This window comes from Felis catus, chromosome D1 (genome assembly GCF_018350175.1).
Source record: "Felis catus isolate Fca126 chromosome D1, F.catus_Fca126_mat1.0, whole genome shotgun sequence".
NCBI classification, from domain to species: Eukaryota; Metazoa; Chordata; class Mammalia; order Carnivora; family Felidae; genus Felis; species Felis catus.
The window spans coordinates 33275523-33295397 of record NC_058377.1 but is presented as its reverse complement, the minus strand read 5'-3'; the positions used below and the strand labels follow the sequence as shown (position 1 = coordinate 33295397).

General features: G+C 36.9%; 1 protein-coding gene across 2 annotated transcripts in view; it reads left to right on the top strand.

Moving 5' to 3' along the window:
- The window catches only part of ARHGAP42 (Rho GTPase activating protein 42), a 327384-nt gene that overhangs the window by 67680 nt on the left and 239829 nt on the right, over positions 1–19875 (top strand). The window contains exons 1-2 of one of the 2 annotated variants that reach the window (XM_045038578.1): positions 5960–5978; positions 13649–13744. In XM_045038578.1, the coding sequence (XP_044894513.1) occupies positions 13657–13744 (88 nt within the window). In that variant the 5' untranslated portion in view covers positions 5960–5978; positions 13649–13656. Of the gene's footprint in view, positions 1–5959; positions 5979–13648; positions 13745–19875 lie in introns of those variants that run through there. The other variant, XM_003992599.6, reaches the window with a different exon arrangement.

Sequence of the window (19875 nt, the reverse complement as noted above, 5' to 3'; positions counted from 1 at the left end):
TTAGAGATAGGAGAAGGCAATTGAAGTAGTGCCTTGTGTGCTATTTATTTTGTTAGGCTATTAGCTTCTTGAGGTTAGGGATAATGCTTTCCTTTACCTGACAGTTCAAATGCTCTGAATGATGCCATTGTTCAATATGACCAAGCAAAGTATAAAATATAAAGATACATAGTAATTCATGGAATCAAAGTTGTACGGTTTCTGTATTTTAATATCTTGAAAATTGGATGGTGAGCTTTTTTAAAATAATTTTTAATAATTTAACATCTTTTTAAAAAAATAATTTAGCATCTTAGAACATATGAACAGTGATATATAAAAATCATCTTAAATTTTTATCAATTGAAGAACTGACATTAGTAAGTTTTGAAGAAGACAAAAATATCAGGTCAGAGGACCTGAAAACCACATACATGTTTAAGTTTTTGAATTGAATGGTGAACTAATCATGGACTGTCTATGTGCTAATAAAAACCTGGCATAAATCATGTGTGTCATTTGTATGAGAAGTCCCTTTTATTTGCAGCAATAAAATAATTACAGACAATGTGCCTTCCAGAATGTGGGAAGCTGCAAAGCCAGAAGTAGTTGCACAAGTTGACACAGTTGGAATTCCTCTGCTCTGGTGGCTAAATATGTCTTAGCTGTTAGAATCACAGCAGGCAGTTGCTGACTGTACAGATCATTGATGTGTATGCATGCTGGTAACTCAAACAGCATGGCATTTATGTGAATGAGTTTTCTTTTGAAATAAAAGATTTGAGATTCATCTTTATGCTTTCTGATGAACATAATCACATAAAATAAAACAATATTTTAAACATGATGTGTATGTTCCTCAAACCACTTAGGCATTTTTATAATGACCATTCCATGTAAATAACATGTACACCAGCAGTTAAAATAGTTACCTAATGGAGATATGGTATAAGGATGAGGGATTTTTTTTAAGTGAGAAAATAAGGAAAATTGTAAATGATCCTGTTTTAAAACAATTGTTTACTATTGAGTTATGCCTTGTATGGTAGAATTATAGGTGTAAGAGGAATGTTTATTTAAGCAGTATAGAAAGAAGTTTGGCCTGTACAAATTCCAGCCCTCATTCTATTGCTTGGGTAAGTCACTTAACTTTGGGCCTTAGTTTCCTCATCTGCTAAATAGAGATAATTACTCAGTCTGTTTCCACAGTAGGGTTCTAGTGAGATAAGGGGGTATACATATGATTTGAAAAATCTCATCATGTGTATCGAAGGTGGTAAATGACTGTAGTAAATCAGTTTATTAAAAACAGAATACTTGGAATTTAGAATAAAACAGTAAAATAGTGTATCCTATAAAAATGGTCTCTTGTAATACCTTAAAGATGGGGTAAGTGGGGGATTGGCTTTAAAGGTGCACAATGGAGTCTAATATGTTAAAATGTAGTTTTCTTGAAATAGTCTGAAAAAATAGCTTTAGAGTTTCAAAATGGGTTAAGATAGCAGAAAAGTGGTCTGTAAATATGTAGGATAACAAGTCTGTTGAAAGCAACTTACAAAAACATTGTGGACATGGAAAATAATGATCTTTGTGCCTTTAATTTCTTGGCAGCCCAAGTTCCACCCTGTTTTACAGAGTCGTTCTTTTCTATTTCTTTTTGGAAGAACCAGCCATGATGCCAGCATACTTACACATCTCGTCTAAGACAGAGGCTTATGTATTTGCCTTTCAATTACTATTCATAATAAAATATTTCTAGTCTTTAAGAGGATGTTAGGCATATAACTATAGGAAAAATTTCTTTTGCCATAACTGTATTGTTCATTTATAGCCATGATATTACATATTGTACACTTTTGTTTAACCAAAGAAAATCAATAAAAATACAGTAGTGAAAAACCCAAATACGCTGTCACAAACATAGCTAGCCATTTATGCTATGCACACATTTTAAACTTGTTACTCAATTTCAGTTGTGAAAAGTTGTCAAAATTTTTAGAGGTTCATGTACATTAGCTTGTTTCTTCACTTGGTCAAACACAGTTCATTATTCAGTCCAGGAATGCTTTTCTTAAGGAATGCTGGAATGTGCAGAAATTTATTAACCACTGAGACAATAATTTGAAGTTTTAATAATCTGTCGTTGGAGTCAATATAAGTGTTCTTATAACTTTCATTAATGTGTATGGTGGTAAACAGCTGATGGGAAAATACACTTAAGTAAATTGTAAATTTACCTTTTGGAACAGAGACAATTTGACTAATGATGTTTGTTGTCACTTTAGTATTTTCTTGGTCAGCAGGTACTTGGGCTACATTAAATTTGCTGCTATCGTATAATAGTGCATTATCTTAAATCCTGAGAGGTGAGCTTAATGTAGGTTTAGTACCCAAGACCCAACCATAACATGTCATTGGTTTCCTCCTGAAAAATTAGCTTTCATAATTGTAACTACTATTATCAAGCTCTTACTGTGTGCTATGCTGAGCCCTTTGCATGTATGTCATTATAAAGTAGGGTATATTATCTTCATTTTGCTGGTAGGTAAATTGAAACTTGAAGAGCTTAAGTACTCTCAACAAAACAAAACTGAGAGTTCAGCTAGTAGGCTGCCTGACATCGAAATCTTGCTCTTGATATTTTAATAGGACTTCTTTGTATTAGAAAATGATACAAGGAAATAAGAATCTGTGCTAGCTTTCTCTAATGATTTAAGTTTATGGAACTTTTAATTTTTTTTAACTGAATATTCTCCTCATCAAGCTTGATTAGACCACCAGAATCATTTTTAGAGTTGGATTTCTAAGACAAGGGTGAGATTTTAGGTTAGTACCTAAAATATCTGGACTGGTTTTGTCAGTTTCCACTGCTTTGTTTTTTGCCCAGCTTGCCAAAAGATCTTAAATGAAAGAATCTTGTATCTGTTCTCTGTGGCTTCTCAGATTTCTTGTACTTGATTTGATGTTCAGATCATTAGGTATGTTGTTTTGCTGGGGCTCTGGTTTTTCTCTGTTCCTCCTAGCACCTTTTATAGCTAGAGGCAAGTCTGTGACTAAATCATTTCTTATCTGGAATTGATTTTTGCCAGTCCTGGAAAAGCCTTAGTTTACCTTTCCTAAATCCTTTGAATTCATGCATTGTAATGTGTTTATTGTTAACTTCCTATTTTCAAGACTCTGTGCTGGTTGCAGTAAAAACTAGAGAGATTCTCTGCCCTCTACAGGCTTGCTGTTTGGTGAAGGTTATGGGACTTGGACACAAATATGTAATAATAATAGAATGTAAACTTGTACGGTATATCAGTAGACATCAAAAAGGCAGTATATGACAGTAATGTAATAGTTCTCAAAATTTTCTACTAGAGGAGGGGAAAATATACCCTCAGTCTGAGGACATGGCCTGAACTGGCTGCCTTGATGGAAGTAACAAAATATAAGTTAATTCACATGACTCTTGGTTTACTCACAATATGTACTTTCAAAAATATGTGAAAGAGGATAAAACTAATGAGGTTCTATCTCTCCAGTTTTCTAGTAAAAGTTACAACACCAAGAACATAACACTAAAATTATCCATGGCTTTGTGAACTCTTGACATACTATTGTGTATGATAAGGCATGTCAGTATTTGATATCTGTAAACCAGCAGATGTGTTGCTATGACTGGATTATTTAGAGTGGCTTTTAGATTAATCTGGAGAGGTGGGTCTTAAAGTTGCTTCAAAAAGACTGAAGGGAGCTACATGCTTCATCTTCAAGTATAGCCAGATGTTCTTTGAGGTATGATGAAGCTTCACAGCAGAGCTGTGAGTACCTCTGTATTTGAAGATATTTGAAGGTCATTAACAGAAAGCAAAGGAATATTTCCAACATGGGGAATGACTTCATGGATGTTGAGAGAACTAAAGTTTAGAGTGGTTTGTTTGGCCAAGGCATATTTGAGGATGTAAAGAAGTTTGAGAAAAAAGATGTCCTGAAAAACCTAATAGAAAGATGATATGCTTGAATTGCATAGTAGGTAACAACTCATGTGGTGCTTTAAGAAGGTAATTTAACTAGTCCAATTTTATCACAAATGTGTTTGGTATATAATATCAAGAAGGTGCTGATTGAAAAAGTAAGCTTTAAGAATTAGCAATAGGCTGCTGTGTGACATGAAAGGTAAGGTAACACTAAATACTCTTCCTGAGTCATTATCTTCGATAGGATACTTCAGGTAGTCAAAAGAAAAGTGGGCTGGAGGTGAGGGTAGAACACTAAAACACTTCACTGTTGCTGTATCTGTAAGAGTGTAAGTTGTAGGTGCTTGGCAAGTAGTAGGAAATGAGTGATTGGACTAGGGAGAGGTTTGGGTGGGATAGTAGACCAGGAAAATGTGCCAGGACATCCTGTGTTGCTGGGAAGCTTAGGAAACCTGCAAAGTTCTCCATGTCAGTGTTTTTTACCTAAATCAAAAAAAGGCAGGGGATATTTTATTCAATTTTGCTTGGAAGTGCAGCATTCAGAGTTAAACCCCCACTTTGGAGTTTCCTGCATATAAATATACAGTGGTTAAAAAAAATTTTTTTTAACATATTCATTTTTGAGACAGAGACTGAGCATGAGTGGGGGAGGGGCAGAGAGAGAGGGAGATACAGAATCTGAAGCAGGCTCCAGGCTCTGAGCTGTTCAGAGGCTTGAACCCACAAACCATGCGATCATGAACTGAGCCGAAGTCGGCTGCTTAAAGCAACTGAGCCACCCAGGTGCCCCAATGTACAGTACTTTTTGAAAGAAAACAAGTTTTGGGGTAAAACAAGGTGACTGAGGACTAATCATACTAAAGGAAAGTGTGAGTGTGAGGAAGAGAAAAGTCAAAGGCAGCAAAGGAATGCTTATTGAGGAAGGGAGAGAATCCTGAGAAACTACAGTGTGCCATTGTTTCCTTACCCTTCCTTTTTCAAGTTTTTCCCCCAGGGTAGAAAGATGGGTGGTTTACTCATACTTTGAACTTTCTATTTTTAACTTTACTTCTAGTAGCAGTGAAGCCTTTGTGGGTTTTCATTTTTAATTTTCATGGAATTTGTAGCTTTATTGAAACTGCGGATAAAATCTGCCCAACTGTTGGTTCCTGTTTGTTTTTAGGTTGGAATCTTATGGAGCTACTTGCCAGACACATATCACTTATGGGATTACAAACTGGTCTTAGAGGTCAGCACCACTATTTTTTTTTCACTGAAGCTGTCCTGAAGATAGTAATTTAATTCACAGACTAAATGTGTTATGCTTACAATGAAAATATTTCATATTCTGCATTTGCCATCTTAGTAAATAGTGGTTTAATAGTTAACATTTGTTGAGAACCAGTATTTCAAGTTTGTTCTGTTCTGTACCAGACACTGTGCTAAGCTAGTTTTGTGTAATATTCATGACAGTCTCACAAGGGTTTACTATCTTTTTTTTGTACATGTAGAACCTGAGATTCAGGGAAGCTAAGTGCTTGCTCTAAGACACATTGCATGCAGTACGTGGAGGTCCCAGGATTGGTGACCATATCTGTTCCACTCATGTGCACACTTAATTCATGACATGAAAGAATGATTGATTCTAATGAAGGACTTCTTCCCAGATCTGAGCAACATTCATCACATAAGACTTTATCACTGAAAACAGATGCTTTGACTTACACTGGCTACCACAAAGGTACATTTATCCAAAACAGGATCCAGAAATAATACCCTGAACACACATATAGCATAAAAATGAATGAAGACATCTAAAGCTAGGCCAACTTTACAGTGCCAAAGCAATGTTGTTCCATTCGCAAATACAGCAAGTTAATTTAGTGGCCGAGAGTAGTCTGTTCTTTTTGCATTTCCAGAGGGATGAAGAACGGCATCAGTGCCCCATTGCCCTCTGTGATTTTTGTCTTCGGTGACCTCCTGTGAACATGGCTATTGCTACATGCAACAGCGTTTCTCAAGGCCTGCAAGGAAAGAAAATTGCTTGATCCCATTACTGTAAGTCACTCATTTTCACTTTAGCTCAAGATACATATATTGAGTGACTAGTAGTACTAAGCTTTGTCCTGGACCTTCTTTATGAAGACTTTTCTTTAACTGTTAATACTGGACAACCAGTATTTTCTACCCATTTATGTAAATAGGGAAATAACAAAGTGGGCATTTAAAACTTTGTTTAGATGAGAGCCATAGAAATGATTTTTATTGACAAGTTCTCATTGCATTTTTATAATACTTGACCACACCTAGTGTTCTTTTCCTTTGACTTTTCTCCATCTATCAGTCTGACAATTGTGGCTCTCAGAGAGAACACTAAAAACATAACTGCAGGTGTTAAAAACCCAGGCTTAGTGGATAATTTCTTGAATATTCTGCTGTGTAGTGTTCAGTATACTTTTTAGTAAGTTAAGGCTTCCATTTATACTCATGTATGTTCCCAATGCCATAAGCTTTTCAGTAAAGTAAAATCTATAGTGGATTTTTATATTAACACATTGGTGTACACTTCTGTATTTCTGGTCCCTCTGGTCTCTTTTGAGTCTGCTTTCTATTGGGCACTAAGGGCAAAATGAGATGAAGAATATATATCTACCTTCAAAAAGCTTAACACCTAGAATATTATTCAGTTATCTTGTGGCATTAGAAAGTGTAAGAATGCTGTATGTGTCCTTTGGCTTCTAGCATGGTGTTTCATAATGACTATCTAACGTATGTTTGCTGCTACCTTATATCATGCTAATGAGCATAGCTAGCTCTAATGTATAGTTCCATACTTGGAGTCTTACTATTTTAGAGTTTATAGAGCAGATAAAGGCTTAGTTAGATGTTGTTAAAGGGCACACCCTCCCTGGTTTTAGTGCCTGTTAGTCATTGGGAATTAGCTGTGGTATGTAGCAGAGAGAATGTCATATTTGGGGAGTAGAAGACCTGTCCAGATTGGAGTCCAGCTCTCCTTAGACATTGGGCTAATTAAGTTAGTACTTAAATTTCAGAGTGTCAGCCCTCATAGTTTTGTGTGAGAATTAGGAAAAAATATGTAAGAGTTTTGAAATAATAAAACATCTTATCAATACTCTTGCTATCATTATTGTGAATGTATATCAAAGCTTCTTGTAAATAGAAAAACATTTTATTACTTACTATTTTTGGAAAGTTGACAATCCACATTTTACCAGTGGTTGAAAAGCCACATCAGGTGTTTGCAAGAGTAAGGAGAAGGGAAGGTGAAAGGAATCCGGAAAGTTGAAAGAATTTATCTACTTTACAGAGATTCATGCTTTCAAAAAGTGAGCTCAAGTGTATAAGAAATGGTGCTGAATACTTGGATAGTATTTGTAGACGATAAAACTTCCTACCTTTATTACACTATTTAAAACAGGGTGAATAGGGTAAAAGGTAAAATAGAGGATGCATAGCAAGCGAGTCACAACATGGAGTGGAAAATATAAGAGGAGATTATGCTAAACTAGAAGGGATCAGGAAGGGATATTTGGAGGAAATGGGAGCTTGAGCGAATTCTTGAAAGAGACCATGAAGAAGAGTATATCTCTAGAAAGTGGAATAACAATATAAACATAAGAGACTGGATGTTTGTTTCTAGTGTTAACCAGTACCCCAGCTTGGAGTGAATGTGGATAGGTGTGGTTGGATATGTAGGTAGAAGATGCCTTTTGGAAGATCCTGTACATTTTGTAAACTTGGCCATGCCTAGTGTGTTGTCAAATCTTTTAAGTCTCTGTTTTCATTGATTCTTGTGAGAAGCCTTCCCCTATGCACTCAGGCAGAACTGACTGTGCCTTTTTCTTCTTTTTTTTGTAAATGTTTATTTATTTATTTTGAGACAGAGATACAGAGCAAGCAGAGGAAGGTCAGAGAGAGGCAGACGGAATCCTAAGCAGGCTTTGCGTTGTCAGCATGGAGCCTGATGTGGGGCTCAAACTCACGAACTGTGAGATCATGACCAAGCTGAAAACGAGTCAGATGCTTAACTGGGCCACCCAGGCACCCCTGATTTTGCCTTCTTATTTGCTTCCTTTATGTGCAGAGCAGTGTGGCAATATGGTTAAATGGGGATTCCGGAGCCAGGCTTCCTGGGTTGAAAATCTGGCTCTGTTATTTACTAGCTTGTATGAACTTGGGGAAGTCACTTAACTTGTCTGTGCCTCAGTTTTTTTATCTGTAAAGTTGGAGTGATAATATCTGCTTTTTGTGGCTGTTTTGAGAATTAATGGTTTAATTTACATTAAGTACTTGGAAAAGTATCCAGCATGTAGTAAGTACCATCTGTAGTGATGGTGTTATTTATTTATTTTTTAAGTTTTATTTATTTATTTATTTATTTATTTATTTATTTAGAAGGAGAGAGAGAGAGAGGGAGGGAGGGAGAGAATCCCAGGTAGGCTCTGTGCTGTCAGCTCAGAGCTGTGGGCTCCATCTCATGAATTCTGAGATCATGACTTGAGCCGAAATCAAAAGTTGGATGCTTAACTGACTGAGCCACCCAGGTGCCCCTGTAGTGATGGTGTTATTAACCTCTGTAAGACACTTTATCAATTGACCTATGATAGGATTTATTTACATGCCCCATGTTCCTATTGGACTGCGCCCTTTTGGAGGAAAGGTTATATCTTATGTTTACCTTTGTATTCCTGTTGCTTTGTACTGTCTGCCTTCTGCATGGTAGTGTGAGTATAATTCTACAACACATATGTCTGCAACACATTGCCCCTCTGAATCTCAAATTCAATCTCAGATCAACTGGATTTCAGGAAGAACTGCCTTGTACCAGTAGACTTGCTGGTTGTACTTGCTCTGACATAAATATAGCTCACCTCCATAGATAACATTGTAAAAATAATTTCATTAACACTTCTAAAGTAAAAGGCGGCTCCTAATGTATAAGAAGAGTTATAATTATTTACTAAGTGTGTTTTATTTCTCTAATGAAATGAAGTTTAATGTTTCATTTGCATCATCTAATCATGGGTGCTACAGGTTAACTCTTTGATATAAAAACATTCCTGAATAATTAAAGCCTAGTGTAATTTCTTCCAACTTAGTGTGAATACATGTGAAGACATCCGTGCTTAACTTGCAGGTTAGACAAACGGAAAAGATATGGTACGCGTGCTACTTAATGACATCTTTACTATGTACAGTCTTGCTTGTTAGTAAATGTTATTCCTCTACATTCACCTTAGAATGTGGCCAGGCAGCTCTGACTGGGATTTTTTTCTTGTTTGTTCTCAAGTTCTAATAGAAATAGGGAGAAAGAGACACTTTTGCCTAAACTAGAATTCTCTGTCATGTTTTATACACTTGATCTTTCTTTTTGTATTTAAGAGAAAATGTAGGTTCTTATCATTATACATTTTGATACTTTAAAATTCAACAATAGAATTTTAAAAATTAGGTTTTAATCAGATGTGAATCAATTTTATTTAGAAGGTTTTAGAACCGGTACTTCTGTTGTATGCATCTGGGCATTGTTTAGGAATTTTGGACATTTAGGGAATAGTATGTTTCAAGCAGTTTCAAGTCAGTTGAAGGTGTTGTGCTTTCTAGTTCAGAGTGACATGGAGCCAAGATTAAAAGCTGTGAGCTGGAGTCCTCATTTTGCAGACTGACCAATGTTACTGGCAGAAAATATCTGGCAAGTTCTTTATCTTGGTAATATTTTTGACCGCATTATTACTATGGTTTTTAGAAAAGGAGAACAAATAAAAGGAAAATCAAGAACCCAGACACTTGAAGTTGAAAATAAGTCACATTTTGAATTTCCCTTTATTTTTGGAATTGTTATCTGAATTAACTTGAGAACCAAGTTTTTGAAATATAATTTTGTCTCATTATGCTCCCAAAAGGACTATGCAGAGATCATTTGTGCAGTTTTCATTCTAGTGTTGAAATAGACATGTATCTCTTACTCAAATACTGAATAATCAGGTTGTCTCCATCATAGCCCAATTGGAGTGCAGTAAGAGAGAATTTGAAACTGCTGTCAACAGGTGGGTTTTTTTTTTTTTTTTTTTTTTTTTTTTGCGCACTTTCCAAGGTTATCTAAGGTCTAATAGCTGCTACCTTTATTCCTGAAACATTTTTTTTCTTTTCTAAGATGTTTACATGGAAATAGCCAACACTTTTTTTTTTACAAGTTAACATATCTGTATTTTAATGTTTTTAAGTTCAGAATTATGGGGAATTCAGAAAGTATAGAGCCTCATCTTTACTGAGGAAATGACATTACTCCACCCAAATGGAAGGCTTAAATAAAAATTAGCCAACATGTTTTAAATGCTTAACAATGTGCCAGACACTGTTTTAAGTTCTTCATCTATATTTAACTCATTTACTCCTCACAGTAACCCTGAGAGACACATTCTGTTCCACTTAACAGATGAGGATACTGAGGTACAGAGAAGTTAAGGAACTTGCCCACAGTCATGTCACTGATAGGTAGAGGCAGGAAATTAGCCCAGGTAATCTGCTGCTAGAACTCACACTCTCAATCACTTGGCTATGTTGACAAGAGTAGCCGGTAAAGTGGGCTCCTGTGTTCTTGTCTGGAGACAGGCATTATTCTAGTGCACCCACTGTGATGTCTATGAAAGGAGAAAGCAGCTTATCTTTCTTAGTGAAGGAGCAAGCAAAGAGTAGTTCAGGAATAAGTGGTCGGTTGTGGGATGTTGTGCCAGAGCTCCTTTCAACAAAGCTTCCAGATAGCTCACTGAATTTGAGGGGAAACTGAGAGGAATTAGTGGTGAGGAGGGTAGAGAAGGAACGATCTCTCTTACAGAGTTCTCGTAAGCACACTGATTTCACCTGTATGTACCATCCCTCATCTCAACTCTACTGTAGGAATTGCTTCTTTGACTTCAAATCCATTTTACCATAAGCTCTTTTTATTGTACATAGAAAAATACAGGGACATTAAATGGGATGCTTTCCCTGTCTCGGGGAGAGTATGCACATATAGCTTGGCTTAAAATATCCCAGGAGTCTACTTTCTTTCTTTGTCTTCTCATAACATTTGATGTAGGGTGTTATGATTTCTCTACCCATCGTATCAGAGCTGTGCACCGTCAGATAAATGCGTACTTCTGCACAGTGCACTTCTGTCTGGAAGGCCAGGCAACTTCCCCACTTTTATGAGCTGGACTTGAATGATAATAACTGATACCACTTATTGAGTTGCCTAGTATGTACCAGGCACATACTTCATTTAGTCTTTAGAACAATCCTGTGAGATCAGTATTACTGCTCTATTGTAAAGATAAGAAAAAATAGAAGGATGGATGATTGTCCAAGGCCTCAAAGGTAATTGGTGAAGTCTAGTTCTAATAAAGTGTTTGTGTTTTCATTGACTATTAATTCATTAAGAAGGCTCGCTTCATCTTTCTTCTTGAAAGTCCAGTCCAGAGACATTCTTAAGCTGATCGAACTTTCTCTTTTTTAAAAAAAAATTTTAAACATTTATTTATTATTGAGAGACAGAGAGACACAGAGCGTGAGCAGGGGAAGGGTGGAGAGAGGGGAGACACAGAATCTGAAGTAGGCTCCAGGCTCTGAGCTGTCAGCACAGAGCCCAACATGGGGCTCGAACTCACAAACTGTGAGATCATGACCTGACCCGAAGTGAGTCGCCTAACCTACTGAGCCATCCAGGTGCCCCTAAAACTTTCTCTCTTAAATTGAAAGTACCTCTCAAGCAGAATGTGTAGCTGGCCCAAAGTTTTAGTCCTCTTGTGAAAAGAGGGGTTATCTATGAGTACCATCATCTTTCCAGAGAATAATTTGTTTTTTCAAAAAATCTGTCTCGTGTGTGTATTTTGATTTTTTTTTTTTTAGAGCCTCTCTGAAGCTTGAGGCCTGTCATCTTCAAAATTGTATTTGTTCAGGGTGTTGGTGAGTTCTTTGGGTAATAGTGACACAGAAAAGTGACCTTAATGTTTGAAGATCTGTTCATTCATGAGTACTTACATTGATAGCTGCTTACGGTTTCGTGAATGGTGGGTTACCACAGTAAGTCCTGACGTCATGTCTAGGCACAAGATCACAAGTGTTCTCTTAAAGAAAAAATTATGCTGACACTGGTTAAAATGTTAAGGAGGACTTTATTCAAGACTGCTAAAGGTGTCAAGCTTACCACATACAATAGGGGAGAGAGAGCATACTCACCTCTGAATGCAACAAGAACAAGTGGGGATTTATAGCCAAGGAGCAGGCTTGAGGCCAGGATAGAGCGGGTGTTGGTGGATGGAACACCATTCCATTTACTAGGAGAAGACATCAAAGATAAGGAGGATTCTTGGTGAAGGCAGGTGAAGGACTAAATGTAGGGGATGAAGATTTTGGTTGGGTATCCAGAGTTGGGGAGTTTTCTCTAAACTGACTTGGCAAGATTCTTGCTAAAACTGGGCTCTGTAGGCCGAGTGAGGACTGAGAGCCAAGGCAGAAAACTAGACAAGATGAGGGCTCGGAGGAGCCTGACTAAACACTAGTTAAGGAGAGAGTCTTCATTGGGTCCTGTTGCTTAAATTAAAATTAAGAGTTCACGTATTGGACTTGAACCCATGGGAAATACCACTAAGTGAAGTGTATAGTGAATTCCAGAAAAGTATGTTTTCCTACTGGCACAGACTTCTGTGGAAAGGTTAGTATGGATGATCAGAGTGGCTCTGAGAGGTGGAACCTTTAAAGCCTCCGTGATGCTGCACTCTCAGAGTGATTTATAATTTTACTTAAAAAACTTATACAGTGTTTATTAAATGCCAGGCTCAGTTCAGAATCCTTTGCAAACATTAATTTGCTCAGTCCTTGAAAGAACTCTATGGTGGTTATGCCATTATTATTCACTCTTTACAGATGAGGAAACAGAGGCTCAGAGGAGTTAAATAATTTGCCCAAGGTCACATAGCAAATACTTGGTGGGACTTGGATTTCCACCCAGGCAGCCTGGCTCCAGAGTCTGCATTCTTAATCACTCTGTTAGGCTGTATCCCAGGGATTTACTTCTCATTATTCTGGGCTTTACTTTATTCTCTCCAAGAATAAAGAATTCTTCTGGATTTAGTCACACTCTGGACTTTATTCAGGCTGAAGCCTGGATTGAAGAATATATTTAGCTTGAGGTCCCCTATAAATTACAAGGTTATTTGTAAATAGCCTTTCAGGTAGCCTTTCACTTTAGGAGACCTAATTCAGTAGTTTATTGGTTAAAAACACATTCCCTACCTGCTCTATAGTCTATATATTGGTGACCCTTTCTAATCAAAGGTTGGCTGCTTTCCCCTCCCTTTCACCCCACCCCACCAGCAACCTTAGTAGCATTCTTTTTTTTTTTTTTTTTTTTTTTAATCAATGCTCCATTTATAGGGAATGAATGGTAGTTCTTTCACAAAGGCTTTGGGAATTGGCTTCCATATAATACACAACTAGCACCAAAAACTTTCTTACATGGGCAAATCCCCAGTGAGCAGAGCAGATCCAGTTCCTAAAATAATTCTTTACTAGTCTTCTTAAATTCTGCTTAAATTTGTCAAGCTAGTATTTGAAAGGTTCTGGTAAATATAGTATTAAAATCAGAGTTACATAATAATACACATGGAAACTCTAGAGTATCTCATGGTATCTTCAACTTATTATTTTTTAAAACTTTTTAATTGCAGATCTGTCTATGGCAGTACAGAAATTTTCCCAGTCACTGCAAGATTTCCAATTTGAATGTATTGGTGATGCTGAAACAGATGATGAAATTAGTATTGGTGAGTACTACTGTTCTTTAATATTCTATGTAATTTAAAAGTCCTGCTTCAGATAGTGATTTCATTGAAATCAAACAGATTCACATACCCAAATACTAAACATGTAAAATATTCTGACTTTAATAAAAGTATTAGGGCAATTTTTGGTTATTGTAGAGGAGAGTATTATATACTGTCTAAAAATTGAACTCTTGTTTTTTCCATAAGGAAATTATTTATTCATCATTCTATAATTTAGCTTAGCCCTTTGATAAGAGGTAGATAACAATGTTTGTCTCTGCCTCAAAGTGAATCATTCGCTCAAATACATATTGGACATCCACCATTAAATATACAAGGTACTGGTTTTAAGAATTCTTTTACTTTTTAAAAAATGTAAGACCGGTTTCTCTCTTTTTAAAAATGTATTCTTCTTTTTAAATTTTATTTTAGAGAGAGAGAGTACATGAGTGAGGGAGAGGAGCAGAGGGAGAGAGAAAGAGAATCTTAAGCAGGCTCCATGCTCAGTGCAATGAGCATGGAGATCAATGTGGGACCCTGGGATCATGACCTGAGCTGAAATCAAGAGTCAGATGCTGATCCTACTGAGGCACCCAGGTGCCCCTTGATTTCTCCTTTTTTTTAATTTTTATTTTTAAAAATTTTCTTTAATGTTTGTTTATTTTTGAGAGAGAGAAAGAGAGAGACAGAGAGAGAGAGCACATGTGCGCACATGAATGGGGGAGGGGCAGAAAGAGAGAGAGAGAGAGAGACACACACACACACAGAATCTGAAGCAGGCTCCAGGCTCTGAGCTGTCAGCACAGAGCCTGATGTGGGGCTCGAACTCAAGAACTGTGAGATCATGACCAGAGCTGAAGTCAGACGCTTAACCAACTGAGCTACCCAGGCACCTACCCCTTGATTTTTCTTTTTTCTTTTTATTTTTTTAAATGTTTATTTATTTCGGAGGCAGAGAGAGAGAGAGAGAGAGAGAGAGCATGAGTGGGGGAGGGGCAGAGAGAGAGAGAGAGAGACAGAATCCAAAGCAGGCTCCAGGCTCTGAGCTGTCAACACAGAGTCCGACTCAGGGCTCTAAGTCACAAACCACGAGATCATGACCTGAGCTGAAGTCGGTCACTCAACCAGCTGAGCCACCCAGGTGCCCCAGCTTGATTTTTCTTTTAACATGAGTATTTGTTTATAAAGAAAGAAATCAGTTATGATGTACTAAACCAGTATTACTATAGGATAGAGAACATTACTGAGGATCAGGAAACTTGAGCCCTAATCCAACTTTGCCTTAATAATTAAGCAGTCTGACCCCTAGACATGCCCATTCCTGATTCAGATGTTTTATCTCCCATAAAGTGAAGAGGTGGGGTTATGTGATCTCTGAAGTTTTAATCTGTATCTGATTTTACTGTTTGAAGATCAGATTCATGTAGCATTCCTTTTCCCTACATTTTAACAATCACTACTTATTTAACAGTTTGTAGATAGTGGGTCCATTTAAGGCTGAATTAGAGACATGCCACATAATCAAAAGTCTGTATAGAATATGTACATTTAGGAGATAATACTAAATGTACTCACCTTCCAGGTATAAAAACCAGAATATTACAGGTGTTTTGAACAGTGACTCTCAAAGTTTAATGTATATATGAAACAGCTAGAGATCTTATGAAATGCAGATTCTGATGCAGAAGATCTCAGGTGGAGTGTGTGATTCTGCATTTCTAACGGACTTAAAGGTGATATTGACATTGCTGGTCCATGGACCATACTTTGAGTAGCAAGGATTCATAATCCCTGACATGCCCCTCCACAATCACCTTCCTCTGCTTCCTCTACCATTTCTTTTTCTTCATTGTTTTGTCAGTTATATATGTATTCATAAACCGTATATTTTTATTTCTGAAAACCTAAGTAGCAAGTCCAAACCTAGCTGTGAGAGGAAAAGGCAATTTTATCCCCACCAAAAAGAGGCTCTCAGGAGAAGATAAGCTGAATGAGTTGGATTCACTGTGTGGCTTTAGCTTGCCTACATTCACAAAAGTTCCTTCTGGAGAAATCACTGGCAGAATGCAGAGTTCTTCAACAAGATCTTGCTGCATATGGGATTTGCATTATGCATACAACAGGGTGGTGAAGGTGGCAGGCTTTCAGAGGGGCTGTGCCAGGTGGTCACTTTTTTGGGTTTTTCCTTTAGAAGTGTTAGCTACTCTGAGTGGGTATAGAGGTAGCTGGTCTCTTGAAGTCATCAATGACTCCTCCTCCCTCAATGCTGTGATGAAAAGTAGCTGAGCCGTGTTGGAAGGTTGAGGACTGCCACAGGGGCCTCAACAGCATGACTTCTTTTTCTTTACAGAATGAATGAGAAAGGGCACCATCAGTGATCATGTGCCACTGGCACTTGGAACAATGGTTGTCATTTTTGTGTAATACTTCTTGACATTTGTTTCATAAATGTCTAGCCACCAGCATAGGCTTTGTAACACACACCTGACCAAAAAGCCTAGATTATATTACTAAAACACTACTATGTTAGCACCATTATTTAGAAAAAGTAAAACCCACATATTTATATAATAACATTTATTTTCACTTAGTAATGTAATTGTAGTTCAAAGAAGGCAGAGGCCAGATCTGTCTTTTCTTTTTTTAAAACTACTTTAGCTTTGGCCCCTGACCTAGGGCCTGACTCATGGTAGACCCTTAAATTGTTGAATAAGTGACATAGTTTTCCCTATAAACTTTAATTTTTTACTTATATATAATATATATATATAATACATATTATATATGTGTATATATATACATATTGTATATGTATACATGTATATACATATATATATTATATATATATATATAAATTTGTTTTCTTTTAAAGAAGATTATGGTAAATACTTCTGGGTTTTCATAGATATTATGATTCTTAATGATTTCATGACTTCAAATTATTCCATCAGGTTCCTATACATAAACTTATGAAATAAACTCTAGAACATTTAAGGTTCTTGTAGTTGGTCTTGCTAAAGAGTACAGTAAACATTTCTGCATATTTCTCTTAATTTCCATTAAACTTCTTACTTACAATACCTTCTTGAAGTCACATGTAACTGCAGTGGTAGGGTTTTTAAATACATGCCCTGCAGCATTTCAGGCATGTTAGGTGATTTTCCCAGATTGTGGTGAATTTGATATTCAACATTGGTCTGCTTGTCTCTTTCCACTTTGGCTAAATGGATGTTGTTGTGGCTCTTCCAGATTAGATTTGAAAAGTGTGAATTGATCAGTAGGTTAACATTTATGGTGGGCAGTGAATGGTGGATGAAATTCTAGTATTTTGGGGGCTCAAAGGAGTTAGATAAAAGATTGGGGGACAGAAGATGAATGCTATGTAGGGGTAGATATAATATTGCTTGTTGCTTTCAATCAGGAGACTTATGTAGCTCCTGTTATTGGGAATCTGAATTAAACATTAAAACTTTATTAGGAAAACCTAACTTAGAGCAAAAAGTATTGTAAAAAAATTGTAAGAAACAAATAAAGTAAAAATACAGGTATGTTCGCATATCCTCACCACCCAACACTTTTTATCTGAGCCCTCAAATACATTCTAAACATTTTGAAATAACTGTGTAAGAAAGAGGAAAAGACTTGAATAACTGTTTCTGACCTGAAGGAATGATGAGGATATTGCAAGTTGTCATTCCAAGGACAGTGACCTAGGAATGTATCCCTGACACTGTTGGGTAAGGCTGGAGTGGATTCAGTGCAAAGAACTATCCTTACCCACCTTTATCAGTTTTATTTATTTTTATTTTTCTCATCAGGTTTAATTCTGTATGGGAAGGTACATAGTTTCAGCTTTGTTTAAAATAGCATGTTGAAGCCCCAGTTTCAGCCTCTTATTCCTCTGATTTAATAAGAGGAATGAAATAGGGACTGCTGTGACTCGTACGTAGTATTGAGTAATAATAGCATGACACTCTCAGCCAGAGGAGTTTTGAGACTTACCAATGATGTAACCACTAAAAACGATGACTTACAAAAACTCCTTCTTTATAAGTAAGCAATGTCAATGAAAAATAACTTGTAAAGTCAAGACATTTGCAGACTTTTTGTCTGTGAGTTGTGGTGGGAATGGGTGGGAAGGTGGTAGGAAGATGAATAAGATGTCTGCTTTCAATGTGCTTACAGTGGAATATGGCGAAAAACAGATTCTGAGCAAAGTAAGGAAAAGAAGGTGCTGTTTCCATATCAATACAATTACCTAATTTGTGGAAGCTGTTCCGGGGGTGTTTTAGATGTGTAGGCCTGTGTCTGGTCTGTAAGTCAGTCCCACTCTTCATGTGTCCCCTTCTGCTCTCACCCTTTTGGACTTGTGCTTGCTGGGGTTTGTTTGTTTAATTTTCAGCGTTAGTGAGACATTGCAGGCTTGGAAGGGAGCAAAACGTAATTAGTTGTCTGGGACCCAGTCTGGAATTTCTCAGGCTCAGAGAACCAGTCAGTTGTTTCCAGAATTGAAGTCCCAAGCAAGACAGCATCCTTGAGCTCTCTCTTTAGCACCCTCCTTTCCATTTAAGAGCAGTTAGAGGTCATTACTCCTCTTCTCTAAGGATAAGTGAACTGCACGTGAGCTTTTGATGGCTCCCTTTTATCTGCCAATTACAGAGCTAGCCTGGTGGGAAGCAGCTTGTTGAATCCATCCAACTTAACTTCTCACAGCTGCTCTAATTGCCTGCTTTGTATACTGCTTTAGTTTTTGAACTGACTAAAGATCTTGAGTTAGGAGGGAGTTAGGAGTTCACCAGCTGGACATTTGGGGCTTACAAATTGGTGAGGGAGGGTATGGAGTGATTACAAACTGGTGTAAGACTCTATCCTTCTTAAAGAATTATATGGGTAGACCAGATACCAAATGTACCATCATTTAACTATATTTACATAGTAAGTAATATGTGTGTAAATGCAAAAATCGATGCCCACTGTGTCAGTACTGGTGTGAAGACATGCATGGGAATTGATAACTTCCAAAGTCATGTCTAGCCTTAAAACCTTACTAGTAGGAAATAAAGGCTATCTCTACAAAAAATAAAATACTGTCCATTTAAAAACACTGTTTACACTAGCTCGTTCAAACAATAGAAGCTCAAAGTTATTAATGTGAATCTACCTATTAGACAGGTTGTTTTGCTAGGTGAATTTAGCATGTGAGAGTATAGGATAATAAAGGGCTGTAAATCTTAGTTTATCACTTCAGAATTTATATCCATACCAGGGTTGGGGATTGAAAGTTACTTTGTTTTGTTCCTGTATTTGGTGCCTATAATTTGAAACCACTTTTAACCAAAGTCTTAAAAGTCTAGATTAAAAATCAGATATTAGTCAGCCTGCACTAGTGCCAATAAAAATATGAGTCGTTAATATGAGGCAGATCTTGTTCATTCTATGTAATCTTGGAAACCATTGAAAAGTCCATTTGCAATTGTGCATAAACAGCTTGGTTAGCAATGTTGTATGATGGCCTGTGGTAACTCTCAGGAAAGTTTTGGACAACATGAACCTTGCTCTTAAGAGATTAAACATTTACCAAGAAGGAGAGTCAGTTTGCTAGTAAATATTTTAGGTGGAGACGTCATTCCTTTAGACACACCTAAACAGAAAATTCCTGTGGTAGAGACAGACAACACACAACCACTTGTCAACTAAGGTTATAACTCCCAGCTCTGAGTGGAGAAATGAGGCCATCAATTAGGTAATTCAGATCAAAATACATTCGTAATAATTGCTCACATTTTTCTGACATAACTATGTATTCTGGTTCATGTATTTACTGTTTTGAATGCAGGTATGCAGACATAGCAATAATGATGGTTAGTGCTTAATAGTTCTTAGAATGAAGACCTGTTACATCTTAAAAAAAAAAAACCTTTTATATGGAAACCTGTGTACAAATTATATGTGTTTAGATGGATGGATGGTAACTCAAACCGAACCAAGTTTTTTATACTCTGTTGTCTGTAGTGTGCTCTACGTTTTAGGTTCTTTCCTGTTCCTTCTTTAGGAGAATATGTCAAAAGGTGAGACTAAGACAAATTTAAAATAGTGACATTTCAAGTCACAAGGGCTTCATTGTGTCTTCC